At 41.6% G+C, this 19,249-nt stretch overlaps 1 protein-coding gene across 11 annotated transcripts in view; it reads left to right on the top strand.

Annotated features, from left to right (window-relative positions):
• TENM2 (teneurin transmembrane protein 2) overlaps window positions 1–15,857 on the top strand; it is a 2,544,132-nt gene extending 2,528,275 nt beyond the window's left edge. For all 11 annotated transcript variants that reach the window (XM_073651122.1, XM_073651120.1, XM_073651119.1 and 8 more), the window contains one exon: window positions 14,069–15,857. In XM_073651122.1, coding sequence (XP_073507223.1) covers window positions 14,069–14,830 — 762 coding nt within the window. In that variant the 3' untranslated portion in view covers window positions 14,831–15,857. The remainder of the gene's footprint in view (window positions 1–14,068) is intronic.
• Window positions 15,858–19,249: the final 3,392 nt, after the last annotated feature.

The raw sequence follows: 19,249 nt of genomic DNA, 5'->3' as shown, positions 1-19,249 counted from the left end.
GATGAGGGGGCCTTACATACCAGGATTGGGTTGAGGGAGCCATGCATACCAGGATGAGGGGTTGGGTGTCATGCATATCAGGATTGGGGGATGAGGAGGCCATACATACCAGGATTGGGGGATGAGGGGTGCCATACATACCAGAATTGGGATGAGGGGTGCCATGTATACCAGGATGACGGGTACCATACATACCAGAATAGGGATTTTGGGTACCATGCATACCAGGATGAGGGATGGGTGCCATGCATACCAGGATGAGGGATGGAGTGCCATTCATACCAGGATTGAGAGATGAGGAGGCCATACATACCAGAATTGGGATGAGGGGTGCCATGTATACCAGGATGAGCAGTACCATACATACCAGAATAGGGATGCGGGGTACCATGCATACCAGGATGAGGGATGGGGTGCCATGCATACCAGGATGAAGGGTACCATACATACCTGTATAGGGATGAGGAGTGCCATGCATACCAGGATTGGGGATGAGGAAGCCATGCATACCAGGATGAGGGATTGAGTGCTATACATACCAGGATTGGGGGATGAGGTGTGCCATACATACCAGGATTGGGATGAGGGGTGCCATGTATATCAAATTTGGGATGAGGGGGCCATGCATACCAGGATGAGAGATGGGGCGCAATGCACACCAGGATGAGAGATGGGGTGCCATGCATACCAGAATGAGAGATGGGGTGCCATGCATACCAGAATTGGAATGAGGGGTGCCATGTATACCAGATTTTGAATGAGGGGTGCCATGGATACCAGGATTGGGGATGAGGGGTGCCATGCAAACCAGGATTGGGGATGAGGGGTGCCATGCATACCATAATTGGGGATGAGGGGTGCCATGCATACCAGGATTGGGGATGAGGGGTGCCATGCATACTAGGATTGGGGATGAGGGGTGCCATGCATACCAGGATTTGGGGATGAGGGGTGCCATGCATACCAGGATAGGGATGAGGGGTACCATGCATACCAGGATAGGGATCTGGGGACGCCATGCATACCAGGATTTGGATGAGGGGCCATGCATACCAGGATAGGGATGAGGGGTACCATGTATACCAGGATAGTGATGAGGGTTACCATGCATACCAGGATAGTGATGAGGGGTACCATGCATACCAGGATCAGGGATGGGGTGCCATGCATACCAGGATAGAGATGAGGGGTACTCTTCATACCAGGATGAGGGGTACCATACATACCAGGATAGGGATTAGGGATGGGGTACCATGCAAACCAGGATTGGGTATGAGAGGCGCAATGCATGCGAGGATTGGGATGAGGGATGCATGCGTACAGGATTGGGGGTGAGGGGTGCCATGCATACCAGGATGAGGGATGGGGTGCCATGCATACCAGGATGAGGGATATCATGCATACCAGAATAGGGATGAGAGGTACCATGCATACCAGGATTCGGGATGAGGAGTGCCATGCATACCAGGATATGGATGAGGGCAGCACATAGCAGGATGGGGGAACAGGATTGGGGAGCACAAAAACCAGGATGGGGGCAGCACAAATACCAGGATGGGAGACCATATACCAATAAAAATGCTCACCACCGGGGCGTAGAATGGGCTCAAGAGCTAGTCCTAACATATTGATATAGAGGAAGGCAAAATCCCCATGAGGCAGATGTTATTTGCCCCATATTAGGGAAAAAATCCTTTCCCTGCTCCACATACAGCAGTCAGGCTAGTTCCCTGGATCAATGTCCCATTGCAGAATCTAGTGCCCATAACCTGTAATATATTTTAAGAAAATAATCTACGCCCTACTTGAACTTTTATAGTGAATCAACCATTACAACATCATGTAGCAGAGAGTTCCATAGTCTGACTGTTCTTACAGTAAAGAATCACCACCTGTGATTATGATTAAACTTTCTTTCCTTCTTTCCTATGCCCCCTTGTCACCATTGTATGCCTAGGTATAAAAAAAGATCATTAGAAAGATCTCTATACTGTCCTCTTATATGCAGTGGTGTGAAAAATTGTTTGCCCCCTTCCTGATTTCTTATTCTTTTGCTTGTTTGTCATACTTAAATGTTTCAGATCACAAAACAAATGTAAATATTAGACAGAAATAACACAAGTAAACACAAAAAGTAGTTTTTAAATGAAGGTCTTTATTATTAAGGGAAAAATAAATCCAAACCTACAGGGCCCTGTGTAAAAAAATGATTCCCCCATCTAAAAACATAAATTAACTGCGGTTTATCACATCTTTGGGAAGCTGAGTTGTTTCCCTAGCCACACACTGGCCTGATTACTGCCACACCTGTTCTCAATCAAAAAATCACTTAAATAGGACATGTTTGACAAAGTGAAGTAGACCAAAAGATGCTCAAAAGTTAGACATAATGCTGCGATTCAAAGAAATTCAGAAATAAATGAGAATCTATCGGACTGGAAAAGATTATAAAGCCATTTCTAAAGCTTTGGGACTACAGCAAACCACAATGAGAGCCATTATCCACAAATGGCAAAAACGTGGAACAATGGTGAACATTCCTAGGAGTGGCTGGCCAACCAAAATTACCCCAAGAGCACAGTGAAGACTCATCCAAGAGGTCACAAAAAAACCCACAACATCCCAAGAACTGCAGGCCGTATTTGCCTCAGTTAAGATAAGAAAGAGACTGGGCAAAAATGGCATGCATGTTAAGAGTTCCAAGACGAAAACCACTGCTGAGAAAAAAGAACATAAAGCCTCGTCTCATTTTTGCCAGAAAACATTTTGATGATCGCCAAAACTTTTGGGAGAACACTCTGCGGACTGACGAGACAAAAGTTAAACGTTTGTTTTTTTCAAATTCGGCACGACCATTGCACTTTCGGAATTGTGATCAGAACCCTGAGCATTTTTCTCAAAATCGACAAAAGTCGATTACATAGTTACCGGCGATCACAGCACTGTGGGATCACATTGCCAGATGTCAGCGTGATCCTGCAACTGTCACAGTGAGCCATGGTAAAAAGCTTACCGTGGGTGACAGGCACCTGCTGATGAGACTACTTCTCCCATCAGCCAGCGCCTCCTGTCACTGTTAACTCTAGAACATTCTTACCCAGACTGTTCTATTCATCTACGGATTGTTTCCTACAACTCCTTGCTTTGCTATCTCCAAGAACTTTTACTACCGTTTGCTGTTCCTGCTTGTGCTCCTTCGGCCACTGGTTTACAGCAATACTACACAGAATACTACACAGAATCAAAACAGATAGATTTATATATAGATAGATGGCTAGATAGATAGATAGATAGATAGATATATAGATAGATAGATAGATAGATATGGGATAGATAGATGGATATATAGATAGATAACTACACTGCTCAAAAAAAAAGGGAACACTCAAATAACACATCCTAGATCTGAATGAATGAAATATTCTCATTGAATACTTTGTTCTGTACAAAGTTGAATGTGCTGACAACTAAATCACACAAAAATAATCAATGGAAATCAAATTTATTAACCAATGGAGGCCTGGATTTTTAGTCACCCGCAAAATTAAAGTGGAAAAACACACTACTGGCTGATCCAACTTTGATGTAATGTCCTTAAAAAAAGTCAAAATGAGGCTCAGTATTCTGCGTGGCCTCCATGTGCCTGTATGACCTCCCTACAATGCCTGGGCAGGCTCCTGATGAGGTTGCGGATGGTCTCCTGTGAGATCTCCTCCCAGACCTGGACTAAAGCATCTGCCAACTCCTGGACAGTCTGTGGTGTAACGTGACGTTGGTGGATGGAGCGAGACATGATGTCCCAGATGTGCTCAACCGGATTCAGGTTTGGGGAACAGGCGGGCCAGTCCATAGCTTCAATGCCTTCATCTTGCAGGAACTGCTGACACACTCCAGCCACATGAGGTCTGGCATTGTCCTGCATTAGAAGGAACGCAGGGCCAACCGCACCAGCATATGGTCTCACAAGGGGTCTGAAAATGGCAGTCAGGCTAACTCTGGCGAGCACATGGAGGGCTGTGCGGCCCTCCAAAGAAATGCCACCCCACACCTTTACTGACCCACTGCCAAACCGGTCATACTGAAGGATGTTGCAGGCAGCAGATCGCTCTCCACGGCGTCTCCAGACTCTGTCACGTCTGTCACATGTGCTTAGTGTGAACCTGCTTTCATCTGTGAAGAGCACAGGGCGCCAGTGGCGACTTTGCGAATCCTGGTGTTCTGTGACAAATGCCAAGCGTTCTGCATGGTGTTCGGCTGTGAACACAACCCCATCTGTGGACGTTGGGCCCTCATACCACCCTCATGGAGTCAGTTTCTAACCATTTGTGCAGACACATGCACATTTGTGGCCTGCTGGAGGTCATTTTGCAGGGCTCTGGCAGTGCTCCTCCTGTTCCTCCTTGCACAATGGCAGAGGTAGCGGTCCTGCTGCTGGGTTGTTGCCCTCCTACGGCCCCCTCCACGTCTCCTGGTGTACTGGCCTGTCTCATGATAGCGCTTCCAGCCTCTGGACACTACGCTGACAGACACAGTAAACCTTCTTGCCACAGCTCGCATTGATGTGCCATCCTGGATGAGCTGCACTACCTGAGCAACTTCTGTGGGTTGTAGAGTCCATCTCATGCTACCACAAGTGTGAAAGCAGAACCAACTTTCAAAAGTGACCAAGACATCTGCCAGAAAGTATTGTTACTGAGATGTGGTCTGTGGTCCCCACCTGTAGAACCATTCCTTTAGTGAGGGTGTCTTGATAATTGGCAATAATTTCCATCTATTGTCTATTCCATTTGCACAACAGCATGTGAAATTGATTGTCAATGAGTGTTGCTTCCTAAGTGGACAGTTTGATTTCACAGAAGTTTGATTCACTTGGAGTTATATTCTGTTGTTTAAGTGTTCCCTTTATTTTTTGAGCAGTGTATATGGATAGCTAAATATATGGATAGATAGATAGATATATGGATAGATGGATATAGGATAGATAGATAAATATATGGATATACAGATATATGAATAGATAGATACCTTATTTTTCGGACTATAAGATGCACTTTTTTCCTCCAAAATTTTGGAGGAAAGTGAGGGGTGCATCTTGTAGTCTAATATGCATAAATTCTGTGGCTGTGGGTGGTGGGGGATGTGGGGGAAGTGACAGTGGCGGAGTAGCTGTGCACTGGAGGCAGCAGCCGCCTGCTGCAGCCTACACTGTGCCCGCTACTATAGAAAATGAATATTCACTGCTCCCCACACTGGGACTGCATGCGTGTGGAGCAGTGACCATCCATTCTCCCTAATAGCGTGCATGCTGTAGCCGCAGCGGGGTTCCTGCTGCTCTCAGCTGTCAGTGTGCCCACTATTAAAGTCCATGACTATTCACCACTCCTATGGCTATTAGGGAGAATGAATGGTCACTGCTCCCCACGCACGCTGTCCCGGCATGGAGAGCAGTGACTATTCTGGCACAGAGCGGAATACAGCGCTGGAGGAGAGAGGAGGTTAGTATGATTGTTCATTTTTTCCTGTGCAGCGTGACGGGGATCAAGGGGTGGCAAGCATACCAAGATGAGGGGGCCATGCATACAGGGATGAAGGGGCCATGCATACAAGGATGAGGGGGGCCATACATATACATACCGGGATGAGGGGGGCCATACTTACAGGTATGAGGCATGAGGGGGGACATACATATAGGGATGAGGTGGGCCATAAATACAGGGATGAAGGGGGCCATACATACAGGGATGAAGGGGGCCATACATACCAGGAATAGGGGGGCCATACATACAGGGATGAAGGATGAGGGGGGCTATACATACAGGGATTAAGGGCGCCATACATACCAGGATTGGGGGGGCCATACATACAGTGATGAAAAGTGCCATACATACTAGGAAGAGGGATGAAGGTGCCAATGTGCCATATATACTAGGATGGGTGTGAGGGGGGCCATACATAACTGGAAGAAGGGTGCCATACATACTAGAAAGAGTGATGAGGGGGCCATGAATAGCAGGATGAGATATTGGGTGCCATGCATGCCAGTATGGTGGATTGGGGTGCCATGCATATCAGGATGGGGATGATGGCCACATATAACAGGAAGGAGGGGGCCATATATACCAGGATGGGGGATATTAACAGAATTGGGGGACATTACCCCTATAACAGTGTCAGCAGCAGACCAGCTCCCCCTTAATAGGGCATCATGACCACATTTTTTGCTTACATTTTTTTTTCTATTTTCCTCCTCTAAAACCTAGGTGCGTATACCGAACAATACGGTATATGGATAGGTAGATATATGGATAGATAGATAGCAACATGGGAAAGTTCTCAAGTCACTCACGGCGACGTCATTGAGGAGAACAAAGTTCATTGATTATGAACCCCGCTCTCGTAATTGATGGCACCACCAGGCACTGAGCTGTGCTAGCATGCAGTGTTCAGTATCTCTGCGGCCTGATAGGCGGAACGCTAGCATCATGCCAGTGTTCAGCCTGTCAAACAGATGTAGCAGAGCAGGACAGGTTGCAGGACACAAATGGATTATTATCTTCACATCGGGGACAGGTGAGCATTATGTTGCTTTATTATTTTATTTTTGTTACAAAAGACATGGGCTTCAGTGGATTAGGCGTTAAGTAAGTATAATTGTTTTTGGTTAATTAAGAATCATAAATAAAGAACTGTGTCATTATTTCAAATAAAGTAATTTATTCTGGGTGTTTTTTTTACTATTGGGTTATCAATGGGGGAATCTTATAGACGTTTCTCCATTACTAACCTGGGCTTCATGTCAGCTGCCAATACAAGGCTGACATGAACCCCAACCGTATTGCATCATTTGCCATCACATCAGGGCAAGTGGGAAGAGGAAGGCTAAGCACCAGAATTGCCGACTATTGGGGGCTGATATTACTAGCCAGGGAAAGGGGCCAGTAGACAAAAATGTTTCCTGGCTATTAATAACAGCTCACAGCTATTTGATTAGCCTTTAATGGCTAGATTACAGGGGGACCCCTGAAAAAAATTGACATGGGGTCCCCCTATAAAATATAACCAGCAAAGGCTAGGCAGACAGAGGCGGGCTGATATTGGCCTCCCCGATGCTAATAACATCAGCTCTCAGTGGCCCCAGAAATGGCTCATCAATTAGATGCGCCAAATCTGGCGCTTAGCCTCCGCTCTTCCCATTTGCCCTGATGCGGTGGCAAGTGGGGTAATAGGGTTGGGGTTCATGCCAGTCTTGTATTGGCAGCTGGCATGAAGCCCAGGTCAGTAATGGAGAGTCATCTATAAGACGCCCCCATTATTAACCCCATAATCAAATTGTAAAAAAAAACAAAAAAACACCCAAAATAAAGTACTTCATTTGAAATAATGACACAGACTCATTTATTTAAAAATAAAAAAACACTTATACTCACCTGAATGCCTGTTCCATTGAAACTCATGTATCCTGTAACAAAAATACAGAAATAATCCAGATTGTCCCACGGCGATCAGATCATTGATAGAACAGTCACATCAGCAATCACTGATGTGACTGCTCTATCCAGCAGCCGGCTATAAACTGACAGGAGCGTTATCGCTCCTGCAGTGTATAGTGCTGAGTTGCCATGAGAAAGGTCACTTGAGTACATCAGCTGATGAACTCATGTAATCTCACTCACGGCAGCTCATTGTGATACACTGCAGGAGCGATGACAATTCTAGCAGTCTATTGCCGGCTGACATATAGCACAGTCACATTCCTGGATGTGGCTGTTGTATCAATGATCAGATCGCTGTGGCACAATCTGGATTACGTGGACTATGGCAGATAGGTGAGGATTATGGTGGTTAATTATTCTTTCTTTATTGCAGGTGACATGGGCATCGGGGATTAGGTATAGGTGAGTATACATCACATTTGACCAAATAACATCAGGATATACACCCCCATGCGTTTCACTGCTCCCTGCAGTTTCATCAGGAGGTCCTGATGAAACTGCAGGCAGCAGTGAAACGCATCACAGTGTACGGTGCAACGACTCCTCTTCTGCCACAAAAGGTGTCACAATGACTTCAGGTAAAATCTATATATCCTGATGTTATTTGGTCAAATGTGAATATGTAGGTGTATAATATTAAGGGTGCTTGATGATATGAGAGGGGATTATCCCCTAGTGATATTTGGATGGCCCCCCTCTTCCCTGTTTACTATGGCATCTTTTGTTGGAAGGTAAAATAATATGTACAGTATAGCATTCACTTTGGTAATGCTAAATAGAGCAGCACAGTAATTTAACAGTGGTGACACTGGGCATCATTTTATATTTGGCAGCTTGGAGTTGACCCTTCAGTGCTAACTATGTAGTTTGTATTCTGGCTCTGTTTTATGGGGTGTCATATTTGTATGTTTTAAGATTTGTATCAATAAAATTATGCTTTTTATGCTCTTTATAGGTCATGTCTCCTTCTATGTTCTCTATTGGTTCTATAACTGATTTTTGAAGGAACCTACATGTGATTTATAGTGAGGATTATTGTCTAACCTGTTCGGGTTCATGTTCGGGCTCAGGTGTCCGAACATGAACCTTTTTTGCATGTACAAACGAGGAATACAAATGCAAATCCAGCTGATGTCTTGAGGTTAAAAAGTTAATTTTATTCAAGTAAAAGTAAAAAACATGTCGGCAGTACAGACCAGTAGTAGTGAAAACCTATGCGTTTCGACCTATTAGGTCTTATTCATGGTTATCTACTGCAATTTAAAATGGAAGGTACAGTATATATAGAAAATATGTGGTTGTCACATGTTATAAAGGGACGAATCACAGTGGAGCAAGTAATTAGTACCAAAACCTGTGTGAGATACAAGCTTATTAAAAGACAGAGTCCATAGAAAACACTTCATATACAAGACAAGGCAAAAGCATATATTGGATATAATAGTTGGATAAGTTGTTAGTTTATGCCATTAAAAGGTGCAAATGTGCAATGGCGGCTTGAGTGGGAACAGGCCTTAACAGATATAATTTATGTAAAAGAAGGCAAGGCTGTATAATAAATACGTACACAACATAGTATGTTGTAAAATGCAAAAAAAAAAAGTTTAACTTTTTTTTTTCCTTTTTTTTTTCTTTTCTTTTTTCTTTCTTTCCCTTTCTTCTTTCCTTGCCCTTTCCTTTCCTTACATTGCCACATATCTTTGTGATATGGTATATCCATTAGTTGTATTGTAGGATTACATCCTGTCTTACATTAAGACCATTAGGAGTTCTTGTATTTAGTTTAAAGGGAATCTGTCACCCCCCTGGGCGATATCAGACCTCTACTATGGCCATACAGGGTATAGAAAAGTAAATCTATACATACCTGTATGGTCCATAACAGAGGTCTGATTGCAGAGAAAAGCACTTTAATCAATTCAATTTTGTACAGGCTTGGCGTCCGGGGGACGCCAAGCAATCCCCGCCTATGTGCTTATTATTCCCCTAAATCCCCGCCTCTCTGCTTAATTATCATATCCCCCCCTCCCCTGTACCTCACAGGGCCCTGTGACAGGCCCTGTGACGTGCACTGTGCTCCCTGACTTCCGGGCATGCGCAAAGCGCTGCTCACATAGAGCGTTCTTTGCTTCCTCCTGGCCTCGTCTACCTATGCTCTGCGCCTCAGGTTTCTATTGCGCCTCAGGGGTCTCTTTCACTTTCCGGCGCCTGCGCAATAGAAACCTGCGGCGCAGAGCACAGGCAGACGGGACCGAGATGAAGCAAAGCGTGTTCTAGGTGAGCAGTGCTTTGCGCATGCCCGGAAGTCAGGGAGCACAGTGCACATCACAGGGCCTACCACAGGGCCTGTCACAGGGCCCTGTAACATGCAGGGGGGGTATATGCTAATTAATCAGAGAGGTGAGGATTTAGGGGAATAAAAAGCACATAGGTGGGGATTGCTGTGTAGTGAGGACTAGCGAAGCAAAATTGTATGCACAAGAAAGCAAGAGAGCAACAGACTTCGAATCAAAAAGTCTTAATTAGTAAAATTGCAAAATTTTATTGATAAAAATAAATCGATAATGTGAATCACATACTCAGACACAAACAATAATAAAACATTGGAGGAGCACCAATGAAGAGCAAATAACACATAGATCATTTACAAAAGTAATCTGCCAAAAACAGAGTATGCTCTAAATGAAGGTAATAGAACACTTGCTGGAATACAAATACTTGAAAGGTAAGTGCTGAAAAAAGCTATTATGTGCCCAGGGGAGAGCACTAGTGAGGAGTAGGTTCTCAACCACCGGGGTTGTATATATTGTTATATTTGTTAAGCAGCCGGTGGAATCCTTTCTACTCATGTTAACTTTTCAGCTTGCACTTGAGGTGTCATGGTAGTATTAACTTGCTGTCCTGTGCACATGTTGTTTATATTAGAATTTTCACTTGGTAGGAGGCATGACTGACTACATACATAATAGATTTTTTCAGGACTTACCTTTCTAGTATTTGTATTCCAGCAAGTGTTCTATTACCTTCATTTAGAGCATACTCTGTTTTTGGCAGATTACTTTTGTAATTGATCTATGTGTTATTTGCTCTTCATTGGTGCTCCTCCAATGTTTTATTATTGTTTGTGTCTGAGTATGTGATTCACATTATCAATTTATTTCTATCAATAAAACTTTGCAATTTTACGATTTAGGACTTTTTGATTCGAAGTTTTTTGCTCTCTTGTTTTCTCCTTTAAAAATGCAGAAGGATTCCCTGCAGAGGAGAATCCTTCTGAAATTACCTCCTCTCATAGGTTGTGTCATTTTTTCTATGGCACAGAATTTGAGTGAGGAAAGGTTTACATTGTGAGTGTGCGCAAAGTGACGGGAAACCGCCTAGACGTTGATTGCTGCAGCACTAGTGTCTGGTGTCCACCAGTAGCTGGTGTCTGACATATGTCTTCGAATGCATCTCTTTATGGGTCCCACCGTGCACTCCACATACTGGATTTGGCACTGTACACAATTGATCAAGTATACAACCCCTTTTCAGTGTTGCAGTTCATTAATTGTCATATATTATATTTTAGCCCTGTGGAAAAAGATGAAAAATCCCTAGTTTTATGTACATGTCCACATGATATGCAACGTGTGCTGCCACATCTAAAGAAACCCTTCACTGCTAGCCATGTCTCAGAAGTTGGAGTAATGGTTGATTGGAAAACACTAGGTGCCAAAATGGATGCTATTGTCGGTGCTTTTTTGGCAGAATATCTGATATCTGTTTGTTGTAGAACTGTGACGAGTTTTTCATTTTGATGCAAGATCAGCAAATATTTTTTAATAATCCTAATAATGTTAAAATATTGAGGACTATATTCTGTAGAAAATGTGATAATGTTATTACGATCACAGGAATCCATACAATTTTTGGCAGTGTCTAATAATTGATTTCTATCAATTCTGTTAATATGGTCTAGGGCATTATAGAGTTGGGTGTTTTTGTAACCTCTGTTTCAGTCTCATAATGGTTTGATTGACATCCTTAAGGAAGTCATCCTGTGATGAGCAGTTTCATTTTAAGCGTATAAACTCCCCTTTGGGAACATTTCTCACTACATGTCCTGGATGGCAAGAAACTTCTTGCAAAATGGAATTGGAATCAGTAGGTTTACGATAGGGGGAAATTATGACACTACTGTTGGAGTTTTGAACCCTTAGATTAATATCTAAAAAAATAATATTATTGTAATTATGATTAAAGGTAAAACTCACGTTATATGGGTTGTTATTAATATATGTAATGAAATTTATGGCATCTTCTGTCCCCCCTTCAACACCAGCAATAAGTCATCTATATAGCATTGGATGTTGTCTTTGTAGATGTTTTTGTCGCTGAAAATGAAATTTTCTTCCCAGATGCTCATTACGATATTGACCAGGGAGGGAGAGAATTTCCCCCCATGCTGATGCTGTAAGAAAAAAGTATTGTCAAAAGCAATAAAATTGTGAGTAAGTAAAAAAGAAACTGCAAATACCAAAAAATCTTGGATGGGAGCAGAATATGTACTGTATTTTTTAAGAAAGGACTCTAGACAATCTATAGCAACATGATAGGGAATAGACAGGTAAAGGCTACAAACATCACAAGTGAGCTAGGAATATTCTTCCTTTCACACAAAATTTGAAAATGTAGAAATGACAGCCTTAGTGTCCCTGATGTACCCTCGGATGTTGACCACTAAGGGTTGCAAGAGATGATCAACCCATGCCCCCAATCTCTCATTAAGATTCTCATTAATTACAAACTTTATCATCTTTAAGATCATTACAAGTGGATTTGTTGGACCAGTGTGATTCTCTTAACTCTTCTTTTGCAACTTCTAACCCATTTTTTTACTCAATGCAAGAACTGGTCGAGAAGAAACTCATAGCTATGGATAAAAACACGAAATCCGGTTTAAACTCCAATAATTTGTCTGCACAAGAACTTCAAGATTTAAAAGTACTAAAGAACAATAAGGACCTAATACTGCGCCTTGCTGATAAGGGTGGAGCCCTGGTGATAATAAATGCGAGTTTATATCACAAATTAAATGTGAAAATGCTTAATGATATTACAATATATGATCGTCTATCTGCCGATCCAACGAAGATCTACTTAAAAGTAGTAAATTAAGTGATGTGATGTGCTTAATTATATGTACCAAATGTCCAGCTTGGGGTCTGTATGTAGGGGAGACAGGGCTAAAACTTAGAACAGGGATGAATTCTCATCGCCACACAATAAAAGAAAAAAGAATAGATCTACCTGTGGCCAAACATATTTGTATCCCTGATTACAGCATCACGGATATGAACTTACTGATATTAAAAGGTAACTTCAAATCTCAGAGAGACAGAAAACTTTGGGAATATAAACTCATGATGACCTTTGACACCTTCAGAGCAGGAATGAATGTGTTGCATGGATTTATGTCATTTTACATCACCTAAGGAATGTGCTCATCAGACCTGTGGGGTCATTACAACACTGGACCAGACCTTAACCACAGGATAATAAAACTTTCACACTCCTAATTTATGAACTATTCATATATTTACGGCCACAACTGTTTATCTCTCTCCAATAGTAATAGCTCTGCTTTACGTCACTTGTCTCATCTACTTCATTATTTCTGTGTGGGACTCTTCAGATTTTGTGTTATACTATGCCTGATGAAGAAACCTGAGTAGTTTCGAAAGCTTGCAATTTTTTACCATCTTTTCAGTTAGCCATTAAAAAGTATCAACCACTGAGGACTCTCACATCTAAATATTTTTCTACATTTAACAAGAAATATAGCTGCCCTTACTGTTTGATAGTCTGCATCATTTTTTACATGATCCTGATGCTGTCAGTCTTGCAAATATAATCCATAGAATATAGGTGTTAATCTACTGCTAATCAATTCAATCTTCAGCTGGTGGTGCTTATTGCTCTTTTGTTTTACATGAGCTAGGGCACAGTGGGGAAGCTTTTCTGCTTCCAGTTATCTTATAGTAACATACAGGACAGTGAGGATGAACAGGACTGAATTTCCGACACACAGAGAAAATTTTTCCACATATTTCTCAGCTCAGTTTTAAATATATCATATAGATTTAATATAAGACTTAATAGACTAAAAAATCAAAGGGAGATTGAGGGAGACAATGCTAGGATACTTATTACTTCTTGTACATTTTCCGTGTTCAGTGTTCCTTTAATTCCCCTAATTTTTGAAGAACAATGGATTGAGCACGTTATTGCTCATGTTTAATACTTCACATTTCATGCTTTTTTGTATTAATCTCACAGCTGAGTTCTATATAAATTTCCAAGGTTTCTTAAATTTATTTGTGAACCGTTTCCTTCTTAATATAAGACTTTAGATTTCTCAAAAAGCTGAATAACTTTTCTAATTTCACGTGATTTACTTTTCTAGTAAATTAAGGGCAAATTGTAATTAAGCCAGTATTGCATGACCTTCAGAAATCTGTACAGTCTAGTTATAATGGTTCACTGCATTACTTTTTAACTTACTACAACTAATTCATTTTTCTGTCTTACAGCTAATTACGGGTGTTCAACAGACCTCTGAAAGACATAATCAAGCATTTATGGCATTGGAGGGTCAAACCATAGTGAAGCGACTACATGCAAACATAAGGGAAAAACTGGGACACTGGTTTGCAACTACAGTTCCTATAATTGGAAAAGGAATAATGTTTGCAATTAAAGAAGGAAAAGTGACAACGGGAATGTCCAGCATTGCCAGTGAAGACAGCCGGAAAATTGCTCTTGTGCTCAATGGAGCTCACTACCTGGAAAAAATGTACTACAACATAGAGGGAAAGGACACCCATTATTTTGTCAAAATTGGATCATCCGACAGCGATCTAGTCACCTTGGGTTTGACTACTGGTCGCAGAACACTAGACAGTGGAGTCAATGTCACAGTGTCTCAGCCAACCTTGCTGATAAATGGAAGGACTCGCAGGTTTACAAATATAGAGTTTCAGCATTCATCTCTCATTTTAAACATCCGCTATGGGTTGACTTTCGACAGTGTGGATGAAGAGAGAGCACGAGTTCTTGACCAGGCACGTCAACGAGCATTGAGTGCAGCTTGGGCAAAAGAACAGGAAAAGTCCCGGGATGGGAAAGATGGCAGTCGCTTATGGACTGAGGGTGAAAAACAGCAACTTCTAAGCACAGGAAGAGTTCAAGGATATGAAGGCTACTATGTCCTTCCAGTGGAGCAGTACCCAGAACTAGCAGACAGCAGCAGTAACATCCAGTTCTTGAGACAGAATGAAATGGGAAAGAGGTAACAAATTAATCTGCTGTCATCCTTCTCTGGATGAATCAGTAGTAATAAAACTGTTATCTCCTCTCCTAAGGAGATGAAGACCTAAATGGGGCACTAGGCTGAATTGTTTTGAGACAGGTAAGTAGCATGAAAGCTCACATTTTTTGAGTTGAATGCTACTGACAACCACAAATTGAAGTGGACTTAAAGCCTGACTTCAAGTAAAACACAAATAAACATAAAGTACCCCTATGATATTACCCACTTCTTCTGGGTCTCTGTTACAAAAATTAATAATCAAGGCCTCTGATTACCTCACTTCTTTGACATGTGGGGAAAATGCGGAAACACAAAATTCCAAGTGGACACCTTTCCAAGATCTTTTGCTGAAAACTACTCAGACTGCTTCTTTGATAAGTATTCCAACATTTTGATTTCTGAAGAATGCTTACTGCATTGGAAAAAACTGATTATGGAGAGATTTGTAGAAACAACTCTAAAACTAAGAGCACTGGATAGGCTCTGACAAGAAAACACAAACTTTACTTGCACTCTTATCCCAAAATGCTCTTACTTAATTTATTCATTAAGTGGGTAGAGTGTGATGTGCGAGTCAAATGGCTTTCACTACAGTTAAATTCATCCTCTTGTTTGTATTTGAGAATTCCATTGTGGACAATACAGTATAACACAGTTACAGGGTGTAGTCTGTTTAGAATCAGTAGTTTGTTGGTATCAGTTTCAGTAGAGATGTGGGCATTGTGACACTATCGCAAATGGGCACCACTCCTGATCACCCTGTTCATATAAGAAGGCCAGATGGCACAATCACTGTTTCAGATTAAAACTAGAAATGTGTTTGGTCAAAACAATAAACTGAGACAATCACCTTACAGTCACCACAAAATGATTATGAACTTTGGTATTTTTTTTTTGTAATATACATGTATGAACTGTTCATTGAGTTTTTACATTATTTTAATTTGCTGCTAAATGAAAATTAGAGACAGGCAAAGATAATTTATGGCAAAGTGTTTAAATTGTTTATACATAAATAAAGTCTCTAAAACTGTGAATGTCTTTCTCTGGAATCTGGATTATTTTTGGATTTTGATGCTTTGTGTTTGGACCAAATGTAAGATATTAAGTAAGGGATAAACCTTAAAAGTGTAAATTTTGACCACAGAAGATTTTTATTGACTTTCTTGGCTCATATAGTACGGACCAAGCTGTACTATATGTCAATTTCTCCATATGTGTTTGGTTTTTAAAGGATTTTACATGTAGTGATGATCACGTAAAGAAACATTCATTATATACATTGCCAAGGGAAAACTTGCTAAGAGATCAAAGGACAAATGAGAAAAGGCTTATTTGTTGTCGATTACAACTTTTATGCAATCAGAAATAATATTGTTTGTTGGCAGCTCATTCCCTTGTGTGAACTTTTCATGTTCTGCCAACAACAGTGTAAAGGGAGCGTGAAGGAATTATTGTTGGTAAAATGTGATCAAGTGCTTATCAATTTCTTATATCTTCACATGAAAAATGACTTTAGATGTTATTATTTTGCATGATGGGTGCCACTTGTTACCACACTTCCTGAATACACATTATATCTATTATTTTCAGTTCATTCAGAATAATGACCACTACTGCTATGACAGATCTATTAAAGAGTTATTTGCAACATGAAAAGTTATCACCAATCCAAAAATGGGGGCTCTGTAACTAAGCTATGTCCTTGAACATGTGCCACCACCTCGTTCATTCTCTATGGAACTGGTGGAGATAGCCAAGTTCATTACTTGGCTATCCCTGTCATTACCATAGACAATGAATGGAGCTGTGACACACATGCTCCATTCCAATATGGCATTGCTCATTTCTTGTTGTGGTCAGCAAGTTCTCATTATTATTATTAAAAATGTATATTTTTATAAATTAATTTTATTGTGTTCAATGCATATGCAATTGTATGCAGTAAGCTCATTGTTCTGCCTTCCTCCACATATGATGCCATGGGGGATTTAGCATACAGCTTAACCCTCATTCATACCCAATTAAATAGACTGTAGCATTTTGTAATCTTGATTTAATGGTGATGGTATGAACTTGATAGTGTGGTAAAAACTATAACACAATAAAGATTGATGACAGTCAGTACTGGGTACATTAAAGAAACTAGCACTAACATAGTGATAATACAGGTTACACTAAACAGGAGTAACTGGGGTAAATATCACTGCCACAGGCTCTATTCTATACAGAATGCATCAACTTGAGTACAGTGCAAGAGGCATTAACTAAATGGTGTATCTCAGAACACAATACACTTCACTTTACAGTAATTTCATACCAAACATGTAACTGTATTTGCTCTTACTGGAATCATCTGACAAGAGGAAAGTTGTAGAGTGTAAAGCCAGGCACATGTCTTATCTGCTTCCCTGAAAGCCAGGGAAAAACTGATTACAGGAACTCTTTCTCCCTGAGGAAGGAGGGGGCCGGTCCCTCTGCACACATTATTCTTAAAGGGGACAGACTCTTGTGACTATTAGAGTATTACTAGATGATGTGCAGCTTCTAAACAACCTAAACATACAACTGGTGACCTCTACTGGTCGGAACTAGAATAACTCTATGGACATTCCCTTAGCTGCTCATGAGTAAACAGAACACTCCCTGTTTGGCATCAATGGTTTTCTCCAAGCTTAGCCACTCTAACCTCCACTTTGCATACTTTCCCATCCTTGCTGGGAAAGGGTTTGGTGACTAGGCCAAGTGGACACTCGTTTCGATGTGATTGACTGTCTTTCACGAGTACAACATCACCGGGTATGATGTTAGGATGGTCTTTCTGCCACTTCGTTCTGGTTTGTAGAGTGGAGAGATACTGTTTTCTTCATATGTCTCAAAAGGCATTAGACGTGCTTTGTACTTGCCTCCATTGTCTTCTGTAGAGGTCTTTGTCTTTGAACTTCCCTTTGTACTACACAAAGTATCGTAATCTTGGCCTTTTCTAGGTTGGGGGCGGTGAACGCATGTTTGCAGTGATGCCAACCTTTACAAGGTCTCTGACTCATAGGTATTGCAAACTTGTAGGACTGAGCCACGTGAAGTAGGCAAGCAATGGCTTGAAAGAGTGACTTCCAGGTTGGGAACCTGCTGAACCGATGAGATTCGAGGCGATGACCTGAAATCACTGTATGTAGGTTAGTCACTTGAGGACGAAGCTCTTCATCGGCATCCGGATCCACTAGTTCGAATGTATCAGGCTTGTTGCTATGGGGCGTCGAATAGTACAAGGAGGAAGGGCCTGTGAACCACGTAGTGTCCTTAAGATGACTGGGTGCGACGGATCTAGTCGCATAGTCTGCAGGATTGTGGTGAGTAGACATGTAGTGCCTCTGACTAGGGCAAGTGGATCTTCTTATCCTCAGTACCCGATTGCTAATGTAGACGTAGAAGCGTCGCATCTCGTTGCAAATGTATCCCAGTAGCACCTTGCTATCCGTGTAGAATTTGGCATTTTTGATCTGCAGATTCAACCCATCCGAGATAAGTTTGGCCAACTCAGCTGCAAGGACGGCAGCATAGAGTTCCAGTCTGGGTATCTTGTGTTCACGGAGTGGCGCCAGCTTTGTCTGACTCATGACAAACCCGATATGGCTTTGTTCATTCACGTCTGTCGTCTTGGAAGAGCAGTGAGGTGAAGGGTGCATTACTGGAAAAGGAAAAAAAAAAACTCTTTAAATCTCTTAATTTGCGAGTGTGAACGAGCTGAGTGTGACCGGAGCGTAAGTGCGAACGAAAGTAAGTGTGTGACTTGTTTTTCAGTGAAGGGGTAGTTGGGAATCCTGCAGAAAATACCTGTGTGAATTGCGGTGAGTTGCTGCATTGTGACCTGCTGAGTTCTTTTCTACCTGTTTAGTTTTATTGGGCTTTTTAAAACCTATTTTCTCACTACAGTTTAAGTTTCTTAGTTACTACCTGTGTATTTAAGGTTTAACTACATTGCACTAAAATCCTGAGGTGTAGCTTTACTCACAAGGGGTTAATTAAGGGAAGGGGTCATAATTAAGGGTTTATAAGGGGCAGCTGGTTGGGCATCCAGTCCTTTGGAAGGACAACTATGAGAGACAATTACCTTTCAAAACTGGTTCAGGACCCAACAAGAAGGGGGGCACTGCTAGACCTAATATTAACCAATAGGCCAGACCGCATATCAAATATACGAGTTGGGGGTCACTTGGGTAATAGTGATCACAAAATAATACGTTTTCATGCAACCTTTAATAAGATGTGTAGTAGAGGGGTTACAAGGACAGTAAACTTCAGGAAGGCTAATTTCCAACGGTTGAGAGATGATCTTAGTGCAATAAACTGGGACGATACCCTGAGACATAAAGCTACACAAAGCAAATGGGAGACATTTATT

The sequence above is a fragment of the Phyllobates terribilis genome, unplaced genomic scaffold (genome assembly GCF_046119375.1).
Source record: "Phyllobates terribilis strain yellow unplaced genomic scaffold, ASM4611937v1 Scaffold_11__3_contigs__length_659146591, whole genome shotgun sequence".
NCBI lineage: Eukaryota > Metazoa > Chordata > Amphibia > Anura > Dendrobatidae > Phyllobates > Phyllobates terribilis.
The sequence above is the reverse complement of the archived record's forward strand: the minus strand, read 5'-3'. Positions and strand labels throughout refer to the sequence as shown.